Raw genomic sequence first — 23,815 nt, forward strand, 5'->3', positions numbered from 1 at the left:
ATTTCCTCTAAGGTGCCTATCAATCCTTGGTGGACTGCTGCTGTCCAGCTGTATATTCACTACCTTCCTAAGGGTGTTTGCTTGTCTCCAGCAGTCTCATGCCTGTCAATACTGACTTAGCTGTCAACCCCACTTTTGTGACACATCCACCTTTTTCACTTGGAGAATGTTCATCAGATGTTACAGGTGAAAATGGTTCATCAGGAACACAAGGCAGGAAGAAAGACTGGCCCAGTGGGGTACACAGGCAGAAGGACGGGTCCCCCCTCTGCAGGGAGATACAAAGGCCCACCATGGCTTTGTGGCCAAGAACACATAGAAAGATTCTTAGTTTCAAGACCCCCAGCAGCAACCCTGAAACAAGGAGTGAAGTGCAGGTTCGTTTGGTAAATGACTGCAGGAAACACAGGTAGGGGGATTGAGAAGGGCATAGGGAAGGGGGAAACGTTAATACAAGGTGTATTAATAAGTCAGCTACCACAGCAGGTAACTAAAGCTCAATTCCTGAGGGAAATCTCTCAAAAACAGTATGAAAAACATGCCTCAGAATGTTCTCACCCAAGGAGCAAGGAAGCCATATTTTGTTTGGGTTGCAGTGGTTTTTTTTTTTATAATCCTTGCCCAAGGATATTTTTCCCATTGATTTTTAGAGAGAGAGTGGGAGGGATAGAGGGAGAGGGAGAGAGTGAAAGAGGGAGAAACATCGATGTGAGAGAGACACATCGATTGGCTGCCTTGTGCACCCACCCTGATGGGGGCTAGGAATCAAACCCACAACCCAGGGATATGCCCTTGACCACTTTGGTGCTCAGGCCGACGCCCAACCACTGAGCCACACGGGCCAGAGCAGAGTGATATTTTTATGCACCAGCCTCTATCACTTGCTGAGAGCTGCCTCTGGGGAGTGCTGATTCCATGGTACTCTGGGTTTGCTGTGGCCAGAAAAGGCCATCAGGCACAGAGGTGCAGATATCAGCCACTAAAAGTTGTCTGGGGCCCCCTGAAACACAGGCCCGCAAGGCAATGACCAGGGTCTGCTGCAGGGCACCTGCCGAGCTGGCTTTCAGTGGCTCAGACCTTCCTCAGTGCTCACTGTGTGAACCTGTGGCCTGAAAAAATGGGTGCTGGCTGTACTGTCAGGACTGTGATGGATTTTCTCAACAGTTTTAGGATAAAACGTATGTATTCTATAGCATTAGTGGAACAAGCATTGTATGGGGAAGAGGTAAGTGAGGAATTATCTAGCCCTATAGTCCTGGACATCTTTCCAGGATATTATTAAGCGGAAAACTGCAGGTTATGTAGAACCCTCTGAGGATTCACTATAACCCCATTTTTGTGTTAAAAAAACACATAGAAAATTTACGCATAAAGACTCTATCAGAATACAAGCTCCAGTGTTGCTAACTGCTGTCTTTAGGGAAGTGGGGTTATGACGTCACTTTTTTCTTTCTTTTCCTTATTTGCTGGTTTCTTATAAGCATGGATTACTTTTATAATAATAATGACCAGATTAGAAAAATATTCTGTACAATCTCAAGACTCAAGAATAATTCCAGGGCTTGTCTAAATCTCCCCTTCCTCAGCCCCCCATCCCTAACTCACACCCTCCGCCCAATGCTGCAAAGCCGAGCAACCACCCCTCTCACATGCGGGAGAAAACCAGGGATTAGGCACAAAAGGCTTTGAGCAGCCCAGAGAAACGTCCCCATGTCCGTGAATGAAAACTCTTCCATTCTGCTCACAGGCTAGCATTTAGGATTTGTTTAAACGGACTTGGTACAGAATTCTGACACCGACATCCGAGCTCAAGTTCACATTTAGAAGTGGCAGTTAAAAGATGAGGCATGGCCTGCCGGAGGCGGACACGTAGGAGGCAGGAGAGGTGGCAGAGCTGACAAGAGAGGGGGGCACAGCCTAGACAAGGCTGCCACCTGCGTTGTCGGTCAGCTGGGGCACGCGGGTTCCCTCCGCCTCCTCACCAAGCCGGGATGACACCCGTTTCCAAGCCCACAGCAGGATCATGATGATGACCTTGAGGGATCCAGCACAGACTTAACTATACTCAAGAGAACCAAACATCCACTGCTCAGGACTTAAAAAGAAATAGAATACGGGCACAGAGGTAAGACTCTCCACATTAAAAGTGGGCACCTTGAAATGCAGCTTCAGAGCCCTGGTAACATAAGCCAGAGGAGGACACGAGGTTATTTTCTTATCTGCTTCTACCTTTCCTACTTTTGTGTGAAACGAAGTTGATTTTACATTTGCCAGTATCCTCTGGTTACAGTGTCTGCTCTTTCACATCTGATTTTTATAATGAAGGAAATTACACTACCCATTACGTTTTTGCCTCGTGATTCTGAATATCACTTTTTTCCTCCGCCCTGGCTTCACAATATCCCTTAAATTTAAAAAATAAAATGAAAAAGACACTGGAGAATAGTCTTAACAACTGCTATGGAGCCGGGCTCCTTTATGGTGACCAGTTTTTAAAATCTTCACAAAAGCGGTCTTTAACAAGCCCAAACTTTTAAATATGAACGGAATAAAGTCGAAGGGAGATGAAAGACACGGCATTCCTGGTGAAGTAGGTCAGATGATTTTCAGACTCCGAAGTGTCCTGATAGTTTTACGTGATCCAGTCCAGTTCCTGAAAAAACTCTGCCACCAGGTAACAGGTCTTTGGAAGCTTTTGAAGCCGAAGGCTCCCCACCAGCCAGCCCATCTCTCACTCGGCCCTCAGCCTCATTACGAAGGAGGGGGTGCCGCGGCACCGGCCTGTCTAGGGAACTCGGCGAGACAAGTGTAATTGCCTGCGCGAGGAGTCCAAGCCGGCGACTCCCGAATCATTCGGGTTTGCACCCACTCCGTTTCGGTTGTCTTTCCTTTATAATCTGGCCATACGTCGATGTCAAGTGTATAATTTCATCTGGGCCTTTATCAGTTACCGCCCAGAGCCATGATTACATGGTGCAGGGAACTTCCTCCCCCCGCAAGGCTGTCTTTAGTATCTCCTTGATGGCCACTCTCACGTGGGAAACCAAAAGGAAAGTCTTGCTTCTCTTATGTGGCTCCAGAATCACTAAGTATAACATTTAGAAGCAATTTATCAACTGCAGCCACTGAGTTTTCAACTGCCACTGCAATTTTTCAAAGTGTTCTTATTCCTTCCCTTTGTTATTTTTATCAAATCGGCACGGAAATGTGAGGGCTTTCTGTATTGACCATCCAATCACGTACTAAGTTCAGCTTTTACCTTGCTAGTGTCCCCCCTAACTGCACACACATAAGACTGGGTTTTGAGCAATCGGGGTTCCAGCAAGAAGGCTCATGGTACCATTTCCGGAAGAAGAAACTTTCTACAAACAAAATAAAAAACGGCTCGCCAATCTAGGACTCAAAAGATAATTTATTAGTCTGAGAAGAGGAGTCACACACTATACCCAGTAATATGCTTCTTTTATTTTTGTGCCTTTACCTTAAAAATATATTTAAACAAGAAACAAAGATAATATTGAATTTTCCCATAAATTTCGCTTTCTTATTTACAGTGTTACATTGTAAATAACATTCCATTATACACAAATTAAGGACTGTGCACTGCTGTATGCTTCCTTTACTATCCTTTCATAAAACAGCACATACAGCTCGAAGCGATGCAGTATTAAGTTTAGAAAGGCTTGAGGAAAGAAGTACAAACTTTATCAATAAGACTATTATTTAAAAAGGCTCTGACCTTGATTCTCTGCTAGATTGTTTCACTGAAACCATTCTTTGTTAAAGAAAAATGCCCCACATGAGGGATGAGATTAACAGTTTAAGTTACCACAGGATCCACTTAAACTGGTTAACAAATAAAAACACTTTATCACTTATTACTGTTATTAAATGGAGCACTACCACTGTCAAAGCGTTTAAACAAGCAGACTTACTCTCCAGTTCAGACACATTACATCAGCGACAGCCGGTGCCTCTTTACGAAATAAAAAAACGTTTCCTGCAACTTTAGGTTTGACTTGTAAACAGTTAAAGCACACGTTTTGTAAAGATGATTGACTCATTCCTGGTCTTAGGTTACACAATACGGAGGAGTTTCTAGTTCATCAGGGAGAAGCAAGCACACACGCTGCACGCGCGCACGCACGTGCCCACAGGCGCACACGCACACCCCGCCACCCAGTCCGCCCGCCCACCAAGGCCCGCACGTCACTGAGCACTGACTGCAGCAGCACTCGCGTCGCCGGCGCACGAGGCTGCAGGAGGAATCATAAAATGAAGACGGCAGAACATCCAACTTGTTAAAAGCACGGGAAAGCGCAGGCTCTGAAATGCCCTCAGGCGCCTCATCTCAGCCTGAAGGTTCAGTTCACCGGGCTCTCCAAGCGGCAAACCCCACCTTCGATTGCCACCGACTGTCCTGCCACCGCACCCGGAGGGAGTCTGGAAATGTGAGTCTGCAGAGAGGGAGACAGGAGAGCGTTAGAGGTGCCGGCTGTGTCCCCCACGCATGACAAAGGTGGAGGCAATACCAGAGCTTCACGTCACGGCTTCTCTGCTTCTGAGCATCCACAGACCGCGACGGTGGCCACCTCTAGGTGCCCAGAGGTCCCGGTGGTTCAGATGGCTCAGGGGACGTTTACTGAGCATCTCTACGTGCTATGGAGATACAGTGAGCAAGGCGGCCAAGGCCCTGACAGCGCAGGACTCCGTTCAGGCATGTTCAGAAGAGCAGCGTGTTCTTGCTATTGACACTATGACAGATGCCCCCACTTCCACCCCCCTGTCCACCTCCACCCAGCCCCCAACAACAGTAGTGGTTTTAATGCCAACTGTATCGGTCGCATTCCAGTTCTATGAAAACTAATAACTTACATACATTTTGCCCTCTGAACATCAGAGCAACTACGGATACCTGGTTGACGTTTATACCTCCAACTTATTCCTTAAGGGATCTGAAGAGCGTACAAAAAGTCAGATAATCCAACAGCCTAACGTGAGGCAGTAAGGAAAAGGTAAATTAAGAGGTCACAAAGTCAGGTGAGGACTGGCAGGAGGTTAACATCCAGCCTGAGTGCTGCGCCAGGCAGACTGCTGCCCCGTCAGCTTCTCAGCGGCCACGATGAGGTGGTTCATGCTGATCACAGGATCACAAGCACCCGGGTGCCCAGCCCCGAGGCCAGGAGCCATGTCTTTCGTAGGGCTCCGGATACAGCAGGTACCAGGTGCCGTGGATTTCCTGTACAACAGCGAGCTCTGTAGGGCTGAGTGCCACCACACCACGCAGAGGAGGCTGGCCCACAGGGGTCAGGGTGGCAGCCAGGAATCCCTTTTCTGATGTCCTGCTGAATCCAGGGATAGATAAACGTCGGGGGTTCTAAGAAGAACAGAAGGACTGCATGTCCTTTAGGCAATCCCCTCTAATTCTCTTTCTCTAAACAAGCTTCTCCCGAGGACTGAGCCGAGGTGAGCTCAAGGCCCAGTGAGGCGGTTAGATGCAGCCGGCGAGCCGGCCAAGCTTCGGCGGGACTGACGTCCTCTCATGCAACCAAACAGGAAGCAAGCATATGTCCTAGATGGAGTGACAGGTAACATAGTTGGTTTGTCGTTGAGGGTGGACACTGCTCTTGAGTCTCACTATGCAAGTCCTGTTAGAGTAGCTGACATAAGTCAACAACGTGGAAAGTTCTGGAGAACAGGAACTGTTGTTTGAGTACTTGGTTTTTGTGTGCACAAGGCAGGAAGCAACCTGTGACCTTGGGGGTGAGGTCCGCTGACTTTGGGTGGAGACCTGGACAAAGCACTCTCTGTGGTGTCCCCTGGGATGCAAGTACCAGGGAGCTCACTCAGCGGGTTGTGCCTCTGGGAACCATGTCACAGAATCTGCCTCATCATCACACCAGAGGGCAGACTTGTGTCTCACCACTTGGACATGTTATAGCTAAGAAGTCCACAGCAAGACAAACTCGAGAATCTTCTGTTTCTTGGGATGCTTCATTAATCTCCTGCGAGGAGTTAGAAGAGGGTGTGTTGGATTCTGCTACCTAACAGCACTTGTCACATTAGGCACAAGAAGCTTAAATCCCACAATTCCTAGGGCTCAGTGTTGATGGGGCCACTTTTACATCTCAGGACTTGATTAACATGAGGTGAGAGAGAATTTTTTGCCTAGGAGTCTTTCATCAGTTTTTTAAAGGTTCTCCTAAACAGGAAAGATCCCTGACAGATAGAAGCCCCTCAGTCAGTTTCATCCCTCATGTCACCCTCGAGTCGTGCACATAGGCACGCAGCTACGACAGGGGCCAAGAGTAAAGCAGAACTGCTGTGGAAAACAGTATGGCGGTTCCTCAAAAAAGTAAACATAGAATTATCATATGATACAACACTTCCGCTTCGTAGTATATACCCAAAACAAGTGAAAGCGGGGACTCAGAAATATAGTTATATACCAACATTCACAGCAGCCAGAAGGTGGAAGCAACACAAAGGTCCATTAGTGTATAAGAGATAAACAAAATGTATAATATGCTTACAATGGAATATTATACAGTTTGACAAAGGAGGAACAACTTGACACATGCCCCAATATGGATAAACTCTGAAGACATTATGCTAAATGAAGTAAGTGACACAAAAGGACAAACATCATAGGATTCCACTTATATGAGGTACCTAGTAATCAAACTCATAGAGACAGAGAGCAGAATGCCAGCAGCTGGGGGGGGGGGGGGGAGTCACTGTTTAACGGGCACCGCTTGGCCGGATGAATCACTTCTGGAGATGGCTGGCTGTACAACGTGAATGGACTACATGCCACTGAACTGTACACTCAGGAATGTCAGAATGTAAAATCTGCCTTGTACATTTTGCAACAATTTTTTTTTTTATCCTCAACTGAGGATATGTTTTTATTGATTTTAGAGAAAGAGGAAGGGAGAGGGAGAGGGAGAAACACTGGTCGGTTACTGCCCATATGTGCCTTACTGGGGACAGAACTAGAAACCTAGGTATGTGCCCTGACCTGGAATCGAACCCACAACCTTTTGCTGTACATGATGATGCTCCAATCAACTGAGCCACCCAGCCAGGGCTGCCACAATTTTTTTTTAAGTAATAAAACAGAAATGACATGTTCCTACCTGGTCTAGAATAATTCTCCACAGGCGGCATTAAGAGACAGGGTCAGCTAGGAATGAGTCCATGATGCAGACCCCACAGGAAAAACACCACCACCAGGTTCTGCTCACGAATAAGTTGGAATTTTCTAAGGTTAGTTATCTGTCCCTAAAAGAGCAGCTCACAGGAAAACCCATCCTTGTGTTTCCCAAAGATCCAGGGAGAATCCAGGGAGCAGAGAGGACAGAGAATCAATTGCTAAAAGGTCAAAGAGTGACCATATGTCCAAGCAGATGGCCTGCAACTTGACCAGAGGGATGTCAGTCTGATTTCCTATGACCATGGAAAAGACTCAGCACCAGAAGGAAGAAATGCATGTCCCTCGGACCAGGGGACTTGATAGCAATCTCAAGATTTACAAAAACACAGGCAGCCAATCCTAACTTATCTCTAACACTCCTACCCCCATTAAGTTTACGACAGAAGAACATCTAAATAAACTAAACTCAATCACAAAGTGTCAAGGAGAGTTAGGCAAGAAAAGAAAACGGGATTGAAAATGACAGTGGTGGTCCTGAAATTTTAACAGCGCAGGGGCAAAAGTACTTCAAAAATACACCAAGGTTTGTATAAACTGAGCTGTTTACACAAGGCAGAAATGTTCACCTAAACAAACTAGTTGTTAGACTAACTTAGGATCACCCATCCCCTCAACTGCCGTCCAGTCAAGGGGGCTTTGTGATTATGAAACACTGGCCTGCTCTTAGTGCTGAGAGGAATAAAATAGCTAAGCATCCAAATGTCAGGACTTCGCCAGGTTCATCCATCAACACGACCTTCTACTCATCAAAAAGTAAATGACCTTGGTCTGAAGAAGTTTGAGCCAGCATGTATTTGAAGCTTTCTGTGGAGATTTCAATGGAGCATCAAATGGTATTATAAACACTGGGAGCTGCTCAACAGAGTATTTTATAGGAGCGCACAATATATCACCTGTGTATTGTGCTGTGTGTTCACCACCCCAAGTCAAGTCTCCTTCTAAAGAACAACACAACCAACAAAACTGAACAGACTCAGAGACACGGAGAACAGGCTGCCAAGGGGAGGGAGCTTGGAGGGCCGGGTGAAAAAGCAGGAGGGATTAAAGACGACAGTGGTGGTCGCGAAACAGTCCCAGGGGTGCACAGCACAGCACAGGGAGTACAGTTGATGACACTAACAACTACGTACGGTGCCAGGTGGGTGCTGGAAATATTTGGGGGGACCACTCTGTAAACTGAACAACTGTCTGACTACTCTGCTGTACACCTGAAACTAATAGAAAATAATACTGAATGTAAACTGTAATTAAAAAATAAAATTTAATAAAAAGTACAGACTAACCTTTCCCACTTTCCAAATGACGGTACTGTTGGAATGGGGACGGAATTTGAGATTCCCCAGACTAACAGGCCCATAGCAGTGGTCCCCAATGGCCTGGCAGTGACAATTCCCCACTTTCCTGCTAATTCCCCAAGCGAGTGCACAGGAAGATCCCTGAGGCCAACACTCCTTGAAGAACTATCAACCTATAAATTAAACTGACTATTCAGAGCCAATATCCTTAGGGCTGTATCTTTCTGTAAAACCATATACACTGTATAATAACATACTTATCCTGAACATTTTAAAAGGAGAAAGTTAAAGAAAGAAAAATTAATATAGAAATTATACAATTGCTTGACGTTCTAATCACAATCTAAGTCTTCCTATCATTCATACTCATGTCTTTAAATCTTTCGAGGCCACCTTAGTGACGGCTCTTTTGTGGTTTCTAGGGAAACTTCATGCACACGATTTAATTTAAAAGTATCAAAGCCTTTACTTAGTGGTTATATTTTAATTCATCTTTCCACTCTTAGGAAAGTTGCTTGAGATCTGCCACAGGAGTCGAGAAAAGATTCTCTTAGACACGTTACCCTCCTTTGGTGGGGTCAGGAAAAGAAAATCTAGACAGATACAGTCCAAAAAGCTTCTGGAAATATTTTATTCATTGGTTTCATAATTCTGAAGGTTTGGTTTTCTAGTTTTATTTTTATTATTTTAAAATCTTTTTTGGGTTATTTTAAAAATTTTATTCAGTTATAGATGACATACAATATTATATTAGTTTCAGATGTGCAACACAGTAATTAGACATTTATGTACCTTACAAAGTGATCACCCAAATAACTCTGGTATTCATCTGGCACCATACGTACTTATTACAATATTATTGACTATATTCCCTATGCTGTACTTTGTATCCCCGTGGTTTTCTATTTTTAAAAAACAGAGAGAGCTTGGAGCAAGACGATACTACAGTCAAAGCAATGCATGCATTTACAGATAGAACAAAGGGCACCGGAAAGCACTTCTACAAGGACAGTCCTAAGAAGCAACATTTCAAAACAGAGCAGAGGTGTTTTCATCAGCCAGTGGCTAAGAAAATGCATGTAGCATGCAATACATTATGTCAAATTTTAAAATTAATTCACAGAGGCAGTTTATCACAACGGCTATATACGTGGTTCAGAAAAATGAGCCTCCAAAAGCAGCCGACTGCTTTCCTCCCATCATTTTTCAATGTTAAAAAAGAGACAGCTCAAAAGAGGTAGCAATAAAATAATTATAAGAACTACTCTTAAACTGCCAATGCACAAGAAACCGTATATTTGGCTGGAGTGACTTACTAGCTCTGCTTTGGATGACTAACATGTAGGTTTACCAGGTTTACATTAAACACAGTACCTGCAGGATGAGTTAGCACCTTCTGGATTGACACAAAATAAATACTGCTTTCTGTTAATAAAGTTTGCTCAAGATCAATTTGACTACTTAGCAGGAAGTTCCCTGGTCAAAGATAATTAGGTGTTAAGATAGTACATTGGTTGGCTAGGTCTTCCATAACAAAACACCTCAGGCTGGGTGGCTTAAATGGCAAAAAACTTATTTTCACACAGTTCTGGAGGCTGGAAGTCCAGAGGATCAGTACATTTGGTTTCTTCTGAGGCCTCTCTCCTTGGCTTACAGATCGCCTTTCCTCTGTGCATGCACACACCTGGGGTCTCTTCCTCTTTTCATAAGGACCTGGTCCTACTGGATTATGGCCCCACTCTTATCACCTCATTTACCTTAATCACCTCTTTGGAGGCCCATCTCCAAATACAGTCACTCTCGGGGTTAGGGCTTTAAGATACGATTTTGGGGGAAAACAGTTCATTCTATAAGTGATCTTAAAGTGACACAGAGTGAAATCCAACAACGCTCAATGTTTTGGTCACCATAGCCTCTGAGCTGAAACGCCTGCTCGCCCCTCTCCACGTGCTCCTGGTTGTTGCTCAAGCACCCACTCCTGCCTCAAGGCCATTCTCACCCAGAAAGCTCTTCCATCCCATGTCCGCCTGGCTCCTTTTCACTTCTGTCGGATCTTTACCCAAAGCCACCTTCCAGGTAGGTTTACACGGTCCGCGCACCTGCATCTCACCACCCTCTGCCCCTCGGCGTTTCCTGCACCCCCCGGCTATCCCACCGCCCATCCATCTTGCGTCTTTATCTTACTCACTGCTGGTCTCCCCCATGTGCACAGAAGCTCCACAAGGGCGGGGAGCCTGATCTGTTTGTTCGGTCTTTCCTCAGTACCTAAAAGACAGCCTGGGCCACGTTAGGGGCTCAGTGTATTTATTAAAGGATTTTTTTTAAGTGAGGGCTGGGAAATGAAAGAGAACTGCAACTTAGGCATTTCATATTGCATAAGTTTTTAGTTTTCTGACTATAGTTTACAACTTTGTTATAAATTTTTGAAGATTTATATAAATTAAGCAATCAAAATGATACTAAAGTTATGGACCTTAAAACTCTGAAAAGAAAAAAAGCCTGCCTATTTCCCACGACCGACAGTCTGACCTGACAGTGATCATTTATCCTCCACGACTGCCCGCGTGCTGTCCTGAGAGAGCTCGCCGGGGACAGCAACCCGGACAGTGGGCAGGAGGGCCGTGTGCCTCGTGCGTCTGCTGTGCTGGCTGCAGTAATGAAATTGTGACGGATTCAGCACGAGGAGGGGCGTGGAAGACACCGGGGCAACCTTGCTCGCACAGCCTCTTCCCTTCTGGACAGCAGGGCTGCAGCCTGCTGAGAGACGGTGCCTCAGCTCAACTTCACGACGTTATCGTGAGCACATGAAGAGTCAGACATTCCTTCTCCCTTCTCCTGTGAGCTCTGCCTTATTTCCAAATTGCTAAGTCCCAGGTAACATTTTGTTTTTAATCTACTAAGAGTGTCCCGTGAACTTCCTTAGTATAATATGGAACACTGTATCTGTTTTGTAGAATGAAGGTCCATTAACTACGGGCTAAGCTTACCTTCTGTACTCGACACTGGGCCGCAGGCATGTCAGTTAGGGACTGAGGTGGCTCTGCTGGCTGAGCACATCTTATGTCCTCACAGAGGATTCTTACCTGATGTCATAACAGTCACCCTCCTCTCCTTCTACTGGCACGAGGGTGACAGACCTTAAATGACCCACTCCCGAGAGAAGGCTGGGGAGGCGTGTCTGGTTGGCTTTTATTGCTTTGTTTCTATTACAGGCTTTTTTTCCTTAGTGAGTTGAGTCAGGAGACACCCTGCCGTCCCTTCCCCTTCCCAGCAGTCCCCTGCCCACTGCTTTCAAGAGCTGTCTTTCAGGAGACGCGACGTGTGAATAAGTATATCCTGAGCATTCGCTGGGTACGGCGTTAAGCCTTGGAATGTAGTTTACTGCTCTAAAAGTAGTTTGGTCCTCAGGCTTCATCCTGAAAGCAGGTGTACTCACATAGTTGACAGTTTCGTGTGAACCTGCTTAACACAGCTCAGAATAATGTATTTTATAGACTACACCCCCATTTAACTATAAGCCAAGAGATCTGGGGGCGCTCTTCCCAAGCCTGGGTGATGCCGGGCAGATCAGGGAAAGTCCCGGAGCTGTGAACAGAGACTCTGGGTTACATGGTCTCTGGAGCAGCTCTCATAGTTTTAAGTCTTTGATGCTGATTTCATGTAGCTTTGCATACAGGATATTGCTAATGAATCAAGAACAAGTATTTTACTTCTGTCCCCTCACTGACTTAAACTGAGAGAAGTAAGTTGGCCAGAGCGGTGTGAAGATGTGACTCCTAAGTTCAACCTAAAAAATCAGAAATATCAACAGGATGAAGAATTAATGCCACATGCTAGTCACTTTACTGTATGTCACCCCACCTCGCTTTCCATGTTAGAGCAATGGCGCCGTGAGAGACCCACTGGCAAATTTGGACAAAGCACAAAGGGAGCATTATGGTAAATATCATTGTTAGTGCTGAAAAAGCTACAAAAAGGGAAAAGCTCTGTTGCTCTCACATATAAATATCGTGTCCAAGGAGCCTTAAAATAAGGTTACAATGTTGTCTGATGAGAACAGCATGTTGTCCCAGTCTCGTGGCAACTTTTGTGACTTCTTTTGCCATGCAAAGGACACCACACTTCAGAGGCAGCACCAGACAAGATCGCCCTCCTATTTTTAGCTTAAGAGCCCAGCAAAGGCATCCACATAAACACGGCAATCTGCACAGTACCTATTACGCCACCACTCGCGCACGGAGGATCAGCATGGATATTCCGTTTTACTAAGGTGATAAAAGCTCTCCGCTATTTAGCAAACATTTATTCTGCACTTACAATGAGGGAATGGAAAAACAAACCACACACGGATCTTGCTCTGACGGCAATTATGTTTTTGTAGGATGCAGAAGCTAGTTCCTTGCGAAATCTTAATAAAAAATACCAAGTCCCTATATTTGCATAATGCTTTTATTTGCACGGTGATTTTGCATCAAGATCTTAAGAATACAGGTAAAAAGATGTATACCACACATATTTTTCAGGTGAAAAAAAGTGAGACTCAGCCTGGGTATGTGGTTTGCTTACCGTCACCGAGGAAGTGGAAAAACTGAGACTTGAATGAAAGCCTCAGGGCTCCAAATTTAGGGCTCTCTTCACTCCCACAGAGTCTTACAATGAAGGAGTCTAAATCTAGCACTGTTAAGACACACACCTTTCACTGCAGGAGGCATAGGACTAAGCAGTTTTTCAGGGTGAAATAAGGCTTGCTCAGAAAAGCCATTACCACAAATTTTACCATGAAATTTCAGGGCGATTCTGGGATTCCGAGAACTGGGCTTGAACCTTAACTCTGCCACTGACGGGGTAGCTAGTCTCTAGACTGGAAGGTCACTAGCTCTCTGAACTTCAGCATCTTTGTAGATAAAAGTGAAAATTCGACTCAGTTATATTCAGGGTTATTCCCGATTCTAACATTCTACATAATTCTGTTTTCCAAAGACCCTCTAAACGTTAATTTTATTTCATTTTTTCCAAAAAAACCCACATGTCTAAATTTTCCTAGAATCAGGTTATAGATTTGTAAATATCCTTTCTAAGAATTAAAACACCAATTGGTCCCAGGACTTTGTGTCACCTTCTCCTTGGACCCGGCTTAACATAAAGAGTCATGGTGGCCCAGCCGGGCATGGCTCAGAGGTTGAGCGTCGACCTAGGGTCCAGGCGATCAGGGTTCGATTCCCAGTCAGGGCACATGCCTGGGTTGTGGGCTCGATCAATGACTCTCTCATCATTGATGTTTCTGTCTCTCTCTCTCCCTTTCCCTTCCTCTCTCTGAAATCAATAAAGATTAAAAAAAAAAAAAAAAGTCATGGTGTTCTTAGAGGGTGGCAGGACCACCCACTGAGACCCACTAAGGCAGGGTATCTGGTGATGGGCCTGGCAGGCTGGATTCTCACCCTATCCCCCGCCCCCCACTTCCCACACCCACACCCCCTGGATTTGTCCCTCTATCTATACAGGAGCAAAGCCTGTTCCTAGGCTGCCTCCTAGATAGGCAGGTGGGCAGGCTGGGAGAAAGGCTGTTAGCTATTCCAGCAGACTACATGGAAATACATCATCTGATACCATAATGTTAATGGTACATCCTGAGATTGTAAAGACCTCTTATAGTTTTTATTCTGATTTCTAGAATTTTCTTCACTCTTCTTTTTCAGATATACTCATAGAAACATGTACTATTTTTATATTAGAAACTGATTTAAAAAGAATAAATCAGCATATGCCATTCCATACAATCATAATTTTATTTAAAAAAAAAATCACAGTTGCAAAATCAGAAGGAAATATACCAAAATGCTAACAGTAGTTAATGTGGGGAGCTCAGTGCATTCCAGAAGAATTCATTTAGGGCCCGGATTAAATTTTTTCTTTCCGTCATATTCCCGTCTTTCCTTAATTAAGTAGCAGGGTGGTTTAGTGAGTATTTGATGCAGCAGCATAATCCACTGAAAAATCACTCTGTGTTCCTTTCTTACTGTTCTAGACCCATTCTGGAAGGGTGACTGTGTCCCCACTCCACTCCCTGGCACTGGTAAAAACAAGTGGACAAAGCAACTGCACAGTCCACACAGGACCCAGCAGCAGCATCTGCGCAACAGCATTTGATCGCGCTCTTCTTGGAACACCCTCTCCCTTGGGGTCTAGGACCCCACTCACCTGGACCCTTAACCCCTATGGCTGCAGCTTCTCAGTCTCCTTTGCAAGCTGCTCCTCATTTCCCCAACTTACACACACATGGGGGTTTCCCTGGCTCAGGTGTCTTTTCTCCTGTCCGTGTTTACTTTCTTGGTGATCTCATCCAGCCTCATCGTTTTATTTATTTATTTATTTATTTATTAAATATACCTTTATTGATTTCAGAGAGAGGAAGGGAGAGGGAGAGAGAAAGAGTGAGAGAAACATCAATGATGAGTCACTGATAGGCTGCAGCCCGCAACCCGGGCATGTGCCCTGACCAGGAATCAAACCCCGATCTCCTGGATCCTAGGTCAATGCTCAACTGCCCGGCCAGGCCAGTCTCACAGTTTTAAAACAGCATCATATGCTGAGAATCTCAAATACACCCCTCCAGCTTAGGCCCCTCCAGATGACCTAGAACACTGGGCTCTGGAATTCAGATGGTCCTGAATCTTAGCTCCACCTCTTTGTTGTTGTGTGGACTTATGTAAGTAACAGTATCTCAGATATTTCTTCTCTGAGGGGGGCTCACAGTGGGAGGAGGTGCTGAGCTAAGGGGAGAGGATTCAGCTGAGCACTGCAGACGGAGGTGCTCGGGGTTTACCCTCTGTTCTGTGGGGGGAGGTTCTGGGCCACTGTTTCCTCAGTGAAAGACAGCCCAGCGACCTCTTATTACAGAACCTGGTAGGGAAGTCTCAGCATCCTGATGATTTGTACTAGGTGCAAATCCAAAATATCACTTACAATCTTCTGTTTGGTAAAGCTGCCAGAGAACATGGATTTTACTACAGCTTGAAAAGAGCATCTTGTATTTGAAAAGAAATGAAAGGCTAATGTTTAAACTATCGTGAAGAGTGAGACTACTATTTGTGTAATGGACTATTTCCTGGGAATTTCAGTTGGCCTGTCAGTGAGGAATTTTGAAGGGGTAAAAAGAAAAGCCACCAACAAACTCTTTGAAGAAAGTTCTCCTTGTCAAAACCATCGGCCCCTGACTGCTGATTAATCAGACCCCTGCAACACCAGAGACCTGCTAAGGCACCGGGACCTGGAGAGCAGCGCTGCCCAAGCTGACTTCTGCTGGGCCCTGGAAGACACTCCCTGAAAAAAGGAGCAGGGTCAGACAGCAGGCAAATGCTGCAACTTAACTGCTCAGCCCCAGCCCACTCTTCTCGGAGCCAGACAGACACGTGAGAGTGTAAGCTCAGGCGTCCTCTGAGAAAGAACCTGCCTGACTCCTCAGACAGCTCACCCCGTGTCAGTGAACGCTTCTTGAATTCTTGCTGCACCCGCTGTCCTTTTATTTTACTCTAATGCTGACACCTCGGTTCCGTTTACTGGTTCTTCCTCACCATCTCAACGCCTAAATGTTAGGGGGCTCAGGACCCGATGTTGGACCACCTTTCCTCAGCTCGTCCCGTAGAAGTGATCTGGACACACAGTGAAGCATCTGGTTGCACTGGGAAGAGTGAACAATGGCTCTCCACACCTCCCCCTCTTCCAGTGACCACGCCATTTCTTTGCTCCCATTTACACGAAGCTCTTTAAAAGACGTGTCTACACTTTAACCTCAAATTCTTTCCTTCTGCTCTCTCCTTAAACCCTCTACAATCTGGTTTTCGCCTTGACTACTCCACGGGGCTACGCTCAGACCTAAGGCCGCAGGGGCTGAGAAAGCCGATGGTCCTCTGCTCCTTGAAGTGGTTTTCCCTGTTTCTAAGACACCACCCTCACCTGGTTCTCCGCCAACCTCTGTGGCCACTTTTCAGTGTCCCCTTCTGGTTCCCCCTCAGCCCCCCAACTTATCTACAAATACACGAGTTCTGCAGGACTCTTCTCTCCTGCTCACTCTCGGTGATCTCATCGAGCCTTGTGGTTTTAAAAGGCACGTCTAGGTTGAAATTCCCAAATACACGTCTCTAGCTTGGTCCTCTCTCCTGACACATGCACCCAACCACCTACCGGCGTCTCCCTTTGATGCTTCAGAGGACTCTCAACATTAACGTGGCCACGCCTGAGCTCCCGCTACTTCCCCCCCGCTCACCCTCTTCCTCACCCCAGGAAATGGCAGCTTCATTTTTCCAACTGTTTACGACAAAATCCTAGCAGCACCACTGCCTTCTCTATTCCCCTCATACTTCTATCCAATCCATCAGCAAATCCCTCTGGTCCTACCTTAAGACATGCACGGGAGCCAACTGTCCTCACCACCGGTACAGCTAACGCTCACGTCACTGTCGCTCGTGTGAGCACAACCGAAATCCTAGCGCGAGGTAACTGAGTTCTATGACAGCTAAACTCTCCAAGGCAAAGAATTAAGGCCTCCTTCTTAGTCAACCATTATCACTCACTGTAATAAATCCCTGATTAGCTCGAACACTGGTGAACTGATGTTAGAAGAAATGTACTTTTGTCATCTTTCACGGTGAAACTCTTATTTGCATTTATTGCTTTCCTGCCCCAAGTACGGCCTACTGAACAACAACATAAACTGCTAGATTTGGGAACATGTTACCCCTACGGGGCCATCACCTTAAAAACCAGGGATTCCTATCTGACCATGTGGCTTTGGAAAGTTGTAGATATTTTGGATAGAAGTATGTTTTAGTCAGGGGCTATTGGGGCTTATTACTGCCTATTAAGAGTCTGTTTTGTCAAGATCTTCCATTTTTGTCCTAAAAATACACATCATAAACATTTTTAATGGGACAGTATAGCTGGCAGGTTCTAACTGTTCAAAATTTTACCATAAGATACACAAAAGTTATCAGTAGAAGACATCAGGGATTATTAGGTTTTTCATCTGTTACAGGAAGCACATTTAAAATAATATTTTCTATTTCAGGTAAAGAAAAAGCTGTTTCCAAGTACTATGAGCATCTCCTAGTAGCAAAGTGTTAATACAACCCTCATCCTAAATTAAGTTTCTTTTTACCCCTTCAACACTACAGCAGACAGTGTAGTCCAAACATGTACGGCACAGTGATGACAGCTCAAGAGCATAAAAGTAAATCGACAGTGCCCACCACTTATTACATCCAGAAGTATTTGAAAGAAATGTAAATAGAGAGTAGCTCAACTGTATCCAAATGTCTCAATTAGTTATTACTAAAATGTTAAATTTCACCAATGTACAGCACTGCTTTACTTGTCAGACATAAAAGTCATACACTGTAACTATCATAAATGAATTTCAATCCTTAGGATTAGACAGAACAGACACTCTAAGACAAGGCTCTGAACAAGACAGAAGCTATATTATTTGAATGAATGACAGTGGGGTGAAAATGTATTCTAGCAGACAGACTTTGCTTAGGGTTTAAACTCTACAACTTGGGTCAGTCTCAGACACCTGAGTGAAGCAGGCCAGGTCTAGGGCTACCAATCAGGGTGGCTACCACTTGGTTCCAACCCAGCGCTGCACAGGAAGTGGGTCCCAGTGCTGCCAAAGCAAATGCTCTTACAGGAGAAAATAAGTGAGAAGAAAATAACTATTTTTATGTAAAATTTAAAATGCTTAAATCTTACAAAATATTTTATGTGAAATTTGTTTCACATAAATTCAAAAATTTTTATGTAAAAATTTTTATTTTTTTAAAAAAGCTGATGAACCTAGTTTTTTACCTCAAATCTGGAGATTGCTGGAACGAAGGGGCAGTGAGGACAAATGTGTCCAGACAGCCATCTGGACTCAGAGTTCTACCCTAAACCTCAACACGAGTCCCTCATGCAAGATGTTTTTATGGCTGTCCACACGTGAGAGGCCCTGTGCAGCCATTAGCACCTCCACATATACTGCGTGTGTGTAGATTCAGCTCCTGTTACTCTCCTATTTAATAAAATAATGTAATAAAAGTCCTTACAACATAAATTCAGTGGGGGACCCTGATATTTATAATCATAGAACCAATTCCTTATTAAGAATTAGAAAGGTGCCTGGCCAGTATGGCTCAGTGGTTGAGCACCGACCCATGAACCAAGAGGTCCCTGGTTGGATTCCAGGTCAGGGCACATGCCCAGGTTCTGGGCTCAATCCCCGGTAGGGGGAGTGCAGGAGGCAGCTGATCAATAATGTTTCTCTCTCATCAATGTTTCTATCTCTCCATCCCTCTCCCTTCCTCTCTCTAAAATCAATTTAAAAAAACATATTGAAAAAAAGAATTAGAAAGGTAACATGAAACAAAAATGACATGGCCAAGACTATGGCCTTTTTTAAGATTGAAAAAGCAGAAGAGATTCCTTTCATCATTTGTCCACTGCTCTCCAACCAAGGGAAAGAAAACACCATCTGTAATCATTGCTCACTCACTGTGGGTAATAAGGCCGATCATTCTCAAGGACACTTGTCTTAGTGACATGTCATGGTTATGTGTCCTGTGGGGACGCAGCAGGCATGTGTCGGCTTTGGGAAGGTAAATATTTCCCTAAACCACTGAGTACTAGAAGGTAATAAGGAGACATTCTAATGTTAAGTTCACACCTGATATGTACTATGTAGACTAATGACTATGTACGTATGTTTTCATAATTTTTTGTTGCTATAACCAAAAAAAAAGGCTTATTCATTTCAACTAACATGGAGTATCGACAAGTCCAAGTAACAGACATATTTATCTTTGCAAAGATCTAACCCTACGCTATGATTAAAATGAGATTTATTTGGATAAATACGGTTAATACCTTCGAGAGGATTTATGCTCCTGCCAACACGGTGAATTCCCTCTTTGTGTTTATTCTATTTATTGCTTTGGAGCAAAGTTGAATGAATCATTTGGAAGAAACTGATGGCGTAAGACTAATTAGGCAAAAATAAAACTACCAACTACTCATAGAAATAAACTTGAAGTTGAGCAAACTTCTGTCTTAAAATTTGTCTTTCACATATTCAATCTTCTTCAATCTCCTCCTGTTTGTCTAAAGGACTTTCTAAATACACCCAACAGGATCCTCCTGGCAGTCCTAAGAGCATGGAAAAGAAACGCAATTTTTATATTTGAAATTCTGAGCAAGCTTAAAAGGTACAAGTAAAATCACTATACACTTTGCCGTGTGTTTCACAAGTACATCTGTCAGATTTAGTTGTCCTGGGATGTTTTCTTAGTACACAGCTTGCTGGTGGTGCCCAACCTACCATCCTGAAGCAGTTGGCTTCCTGCCAGGGATCAGACTCCTTTGGTTATTGAGTAATATGGGGACTAGAAGATCAAAATCAGTTAAAATTTGGTTTAGAGTAAGGCCTGCTTGATTCTAGGTGGTTCTTCATAAATCTAAAATATAGGCCAATAAATCCACCCAGTGACTGAATTCCACTAGCCACTATCATGGAACTGAAGTCTCTTTTAAGGAATCCATGGTAATAACCCCATAGGTGTTCTACTTTCTAGTGCTCCGTAGAATACAACAAGACTGCCTGCATGTTCATGGTTCACACAAGAGGAATCAACAGTAGCTAGTAAGCAATATTTCCCCCTTACTTTTTTTTTTTTTTTAAAGAAAAATTATTCTGTTAGGTGAGCTTAACAGAAATGCTGCAGGCAAATCTTAGATTTCAATTTATGATGTTGTCAAGCTGGTAGACCTCTAGTCAGGCACCTTTTTTAAAGGGCTCCATTACCACCATATTGGCCTGAATCTCGGAGTTGGGGCTGGGGATGGGGGGTGTTCTTGTAGCTTCAAACATTATTTTTTTCCTCTTCGGGGATCTCTCAACTCACTCATCAGTTGGTTTATATTTACAAGTTAGAGTTATGTTTTGTCAAAATGTAATAACCACTACCAGCTCCATCAGACATGTAGGGTGAAAATCCAAGGGGTATCGCTCTTGTCATGGGCAACGTAGATTACAGCATAAATGAGCCTGTAGAATTGCACAATGTGATGGCCCTGAGAGATTCTCTACAGCTTCTACCATCATCTCTGCCTCCCACCACTATACTATCATCATCCACCATGATTAATGTCGTATCTAGTAAAGGCACTTCAGTTATATTATTCAATTAACACTCAGAATGCTATGAAAACATCAGTAATATTCCCACTTTAAAGATAAGTTGTAACTTGCTCCAGGTTATAAAAAGGGGCTCCAGGATTAAAATCCAAGTATGGCTAACTCCAAAGCTCATTCTAGATGGTCTTGCTAATAACTTTTTAGGCAAAAAAATAGAGGAACGATTTAGATACAATAAAATGCATAGATGTTAAGTAAAGGGTTTGATGACTTTGGACCATTTCTAAAGCCATGAAACCAAAACCTAAGTAGAAAATTTTCCATATAGAACATTTCCATTACCCCTGAAAATTTCCCCACACCCCTTTCTTGAGCAACAACTTTCGGATTTCTATCTCCATACCTTATATAAATAGAATTTCATATAAATGGAAAAATTCAGTTAAGTACTCTTTTGTGTTGGGCTTTCTCCACTCAACATAAAGTTTTTAGGTTTTTTATTTTTTAAGGTTTAGAAGAAGGCTGTTCAGGAGAGGATGTTGTGGGCATCAGTCATTTATAGGGTTTCCAAGAGTTGGAGTCAACTAAACAGCACATAGAAGAGAATTCATTTAGCTTCCTGAGGCTTTCCTTTTGCAATGATACAAATCCTTGGCACAGAAAGACCTTATTAAAGTTTTATAAATTGCTTTAATTGGGTGAAAAGTTAATGGTTGCCAGGATTTGCATACACAATCACAATCAAAACAGTAAAATAAACCAAAGAACAAGACTTTTTAATACCCCTCAAAACATAATAAATTGCAATTTGTCGTCAAACATTATTCCTATGCTATATCCATTTTGGACCTCTGAACTTATTTTCCATTTATACTCTGACATTTTCTCTGAATATAAGTTACAAATAATCTTTTGTGTTATCTTCTAGTCTCAAAATCAGTCACCTGTTTCACTTTGGTTGTATTGACATCCGTTAGAGAGGATTCACTTACTTAGCCAGTTGTACTCCAATAACTCTGTGAATAAAAACAAGCTAGAGAATTAAGAACAAATAACGGGGTAATTATTGCACAGATTCTATTCGAATTTCAGAAAAAATCACTTCCCTACAGCAGCAAATCTGCCTAATAAATTCTTTCCCCCTCTAACCAGACTGAAAGAAAAGGAAAATTAGGGAAGCCTATAATAGTTTACTAGATACTGTATGCTTTTAGTAGTTCAACACTGGTAATACTTAATGATCTAGAGTAAATGACTAGGTTAACATTTTTAAATATGTATTTTTAATTTTATTTTTTCCATCACAATTTATCCCCTCTATGCCCTCTTTCGCCTCCACCCAGCCCCCTCCTCCCTGCAATCGCCACACTGTTGTCCATGTCCATGAGTTCTCTCATTTTTTCTTCTTTTTCGCTCAATCGCTCCACCCCCCCAGCCAACATCCGCCCCCACACACACCAGACCTGCCTGCTCTCTGTCTATGAGACTGTCTCTATTTTGCTTTAATGGGGATAAAGTACATACACAGGTAAGTCTGTGAAGAAGCTGACCAAGCCACATAAATTCGGAGACTGAAGAGTCCATCCAAACTTTCTTTCATTTTTTATAGACTATTCTATTAAGGTTGTTGACAGCACACTTTCTCACCTGTCATTTTGGAGGCCCCCTATGTAAACACAGTACTTTTATCTGATGGCAAACAGCAGCCACGCTGCCGTAATTATTCTGGACCTCCACATTAGATGCACTCGGTTTCTCCTAGAGACACAGTTTCCATCTGTACTTCTGAGGCAATGTTTCTACAAATTCTGCAGTGTCTGGTGGTCTGCTGCTTCCCTTACAATGCTGTGAAATGACAAAAGGGAGACCTCCCTGCTGATCTCAAAGCTCTTGGTAGGCTGGATCTAGTGTGGCCTCTTGTCAGGGAACACTTGCCTTCACGATGGTAGCTCTATGCTGAGTCCCAAAATCAGTTAAGTCCTCTTAACTGTGATCTTTTTTAAAGCTGACTTTGGCACATTCATATAAATTTTGAAATCACCTTGTCAATTTCTTATTAAAAATATCTGCTGGGATTTTAATTTGGGTTGCTTTGAAACTATGAATGAATTTGGAAAAAACGGCTATCTTCACGTCATTGAGTTTTCCAGTGAACACTGCATATTTCTCCATTTGCTTAGGTTTTATCTCTCTCAGCAAAGTCCTGCAGTTTCAGAGGACAGGTCTTGCACATGACTTGTTAGATTCATTCCATGTTATTGGAAAATAACTACAGATCTTACTTATTTCCCAACTTCTGTCTTTTATTTCTTTTACTTGCTCTATTACAGTGTTTAGGAATCCCAATGAAACAGTGAACAGAGGCAATGAGGGTGGGCCTCTTCTTCACTTGTTCTCAATGCTAGAAAGAAAGTGTTCAGTGTGTCATCAATTAGTGTGATTTTAACTGTAGGCTTTTGTAGTAATTTACCTATTAATTTACTTGTGATCACCAGATTAAGGTATTTATTAGATTTCTAGTATTTCAAGATTTTTATCATCAGTGGAAGATGAGATGAGCATATGATATTGAGATGATCAAAATGGTTTTTCTCCTTTTTTTGGAATATGATAAATTACATTAGTTGGTATTTTAAACAGATTTATCGAGATCTTATTAACATATCATAAAATTCACCCTTGAAATAATTGTTCAATTTAGTACTTCCAGTATATTCACAAGGTTGTGTGACTCCAATTCCACAAAATTTTCATTATCTCAAAAAAGAAACTGTACCCATTAGCCTTACTCCCCAAACTTCCTTTCCACCAGCCCCTGGCAATCAGTAGCCTACAATGCACCCCCACAATATCTGCCCATTCTGGGCACATCATAGAAATGGAATCATATGACAGGTCGCCTTTGTGTCCGGCTTCTTTCACGTAGTATAAGGTTTTTCCAGGTCCATCCAGGTTGTACTAGGTGTCAGCACTTTGTTCCTTTTTATGGATGAGTAACGCCCCATTGTATGAATATATCACATTTTGTTGATTCATTCATCAGCTGATGGTCATTTGGATTGTTTCTACATTTTAGCTATTATGAGTAATTCTGCTATACATACCTAAGCATAAGTTTTTGTGTGGACAGATCTTTTC

At 43.4% G+C, this 23,815-nt stretch overlaps 1 protein-coding gene across 4 annotated transcripts in view; it reads right to left on the reverse strand.

The window, feature by feature from the left end:
• TASP1 (taspase 1) overlaps nt 1-23,815 on the reverse strand; it is a 246,458-nt gene that overhangs the window by 82,992 nt on the left and 139,651 nt on the right. For 3 of the 4 annotated variants that reach the window (XM_087818871.1, XM_016212010.2, XM_087818872.1), the window contains one exon: nt 3,164-4,457. The exons of the other annotated variant lie outside the window; for it this stretch is intronic. In XM_087818871.1, the coding sequence (XP_087674997.1) occupies nt 4,365-4,457 (93 nt within the window). In that variant the 3' untranslated portion in view covers nt 3,164-4,364. Of the gene's footprint in view, nt 1-3,163; nt 4,458-23,815 lie in introns of those variants that run through there. 4 annotated transcript variants of the gene reach the window in all.

Source organism: Miniopterus natalensis, chromosome 7 (assembly GCF_054644295.1).
Source record: "Miniopterus natalensis isolate mMinNat1 chromosome 7, mMinNat1.hap1, whole genome shotgun sequence".
NCBI lineage: Eukaryota > Metazoa > Chordata > Mammalia > Chiroptera > Miniopteridae > Miniopterus > Miniopterus natalensis.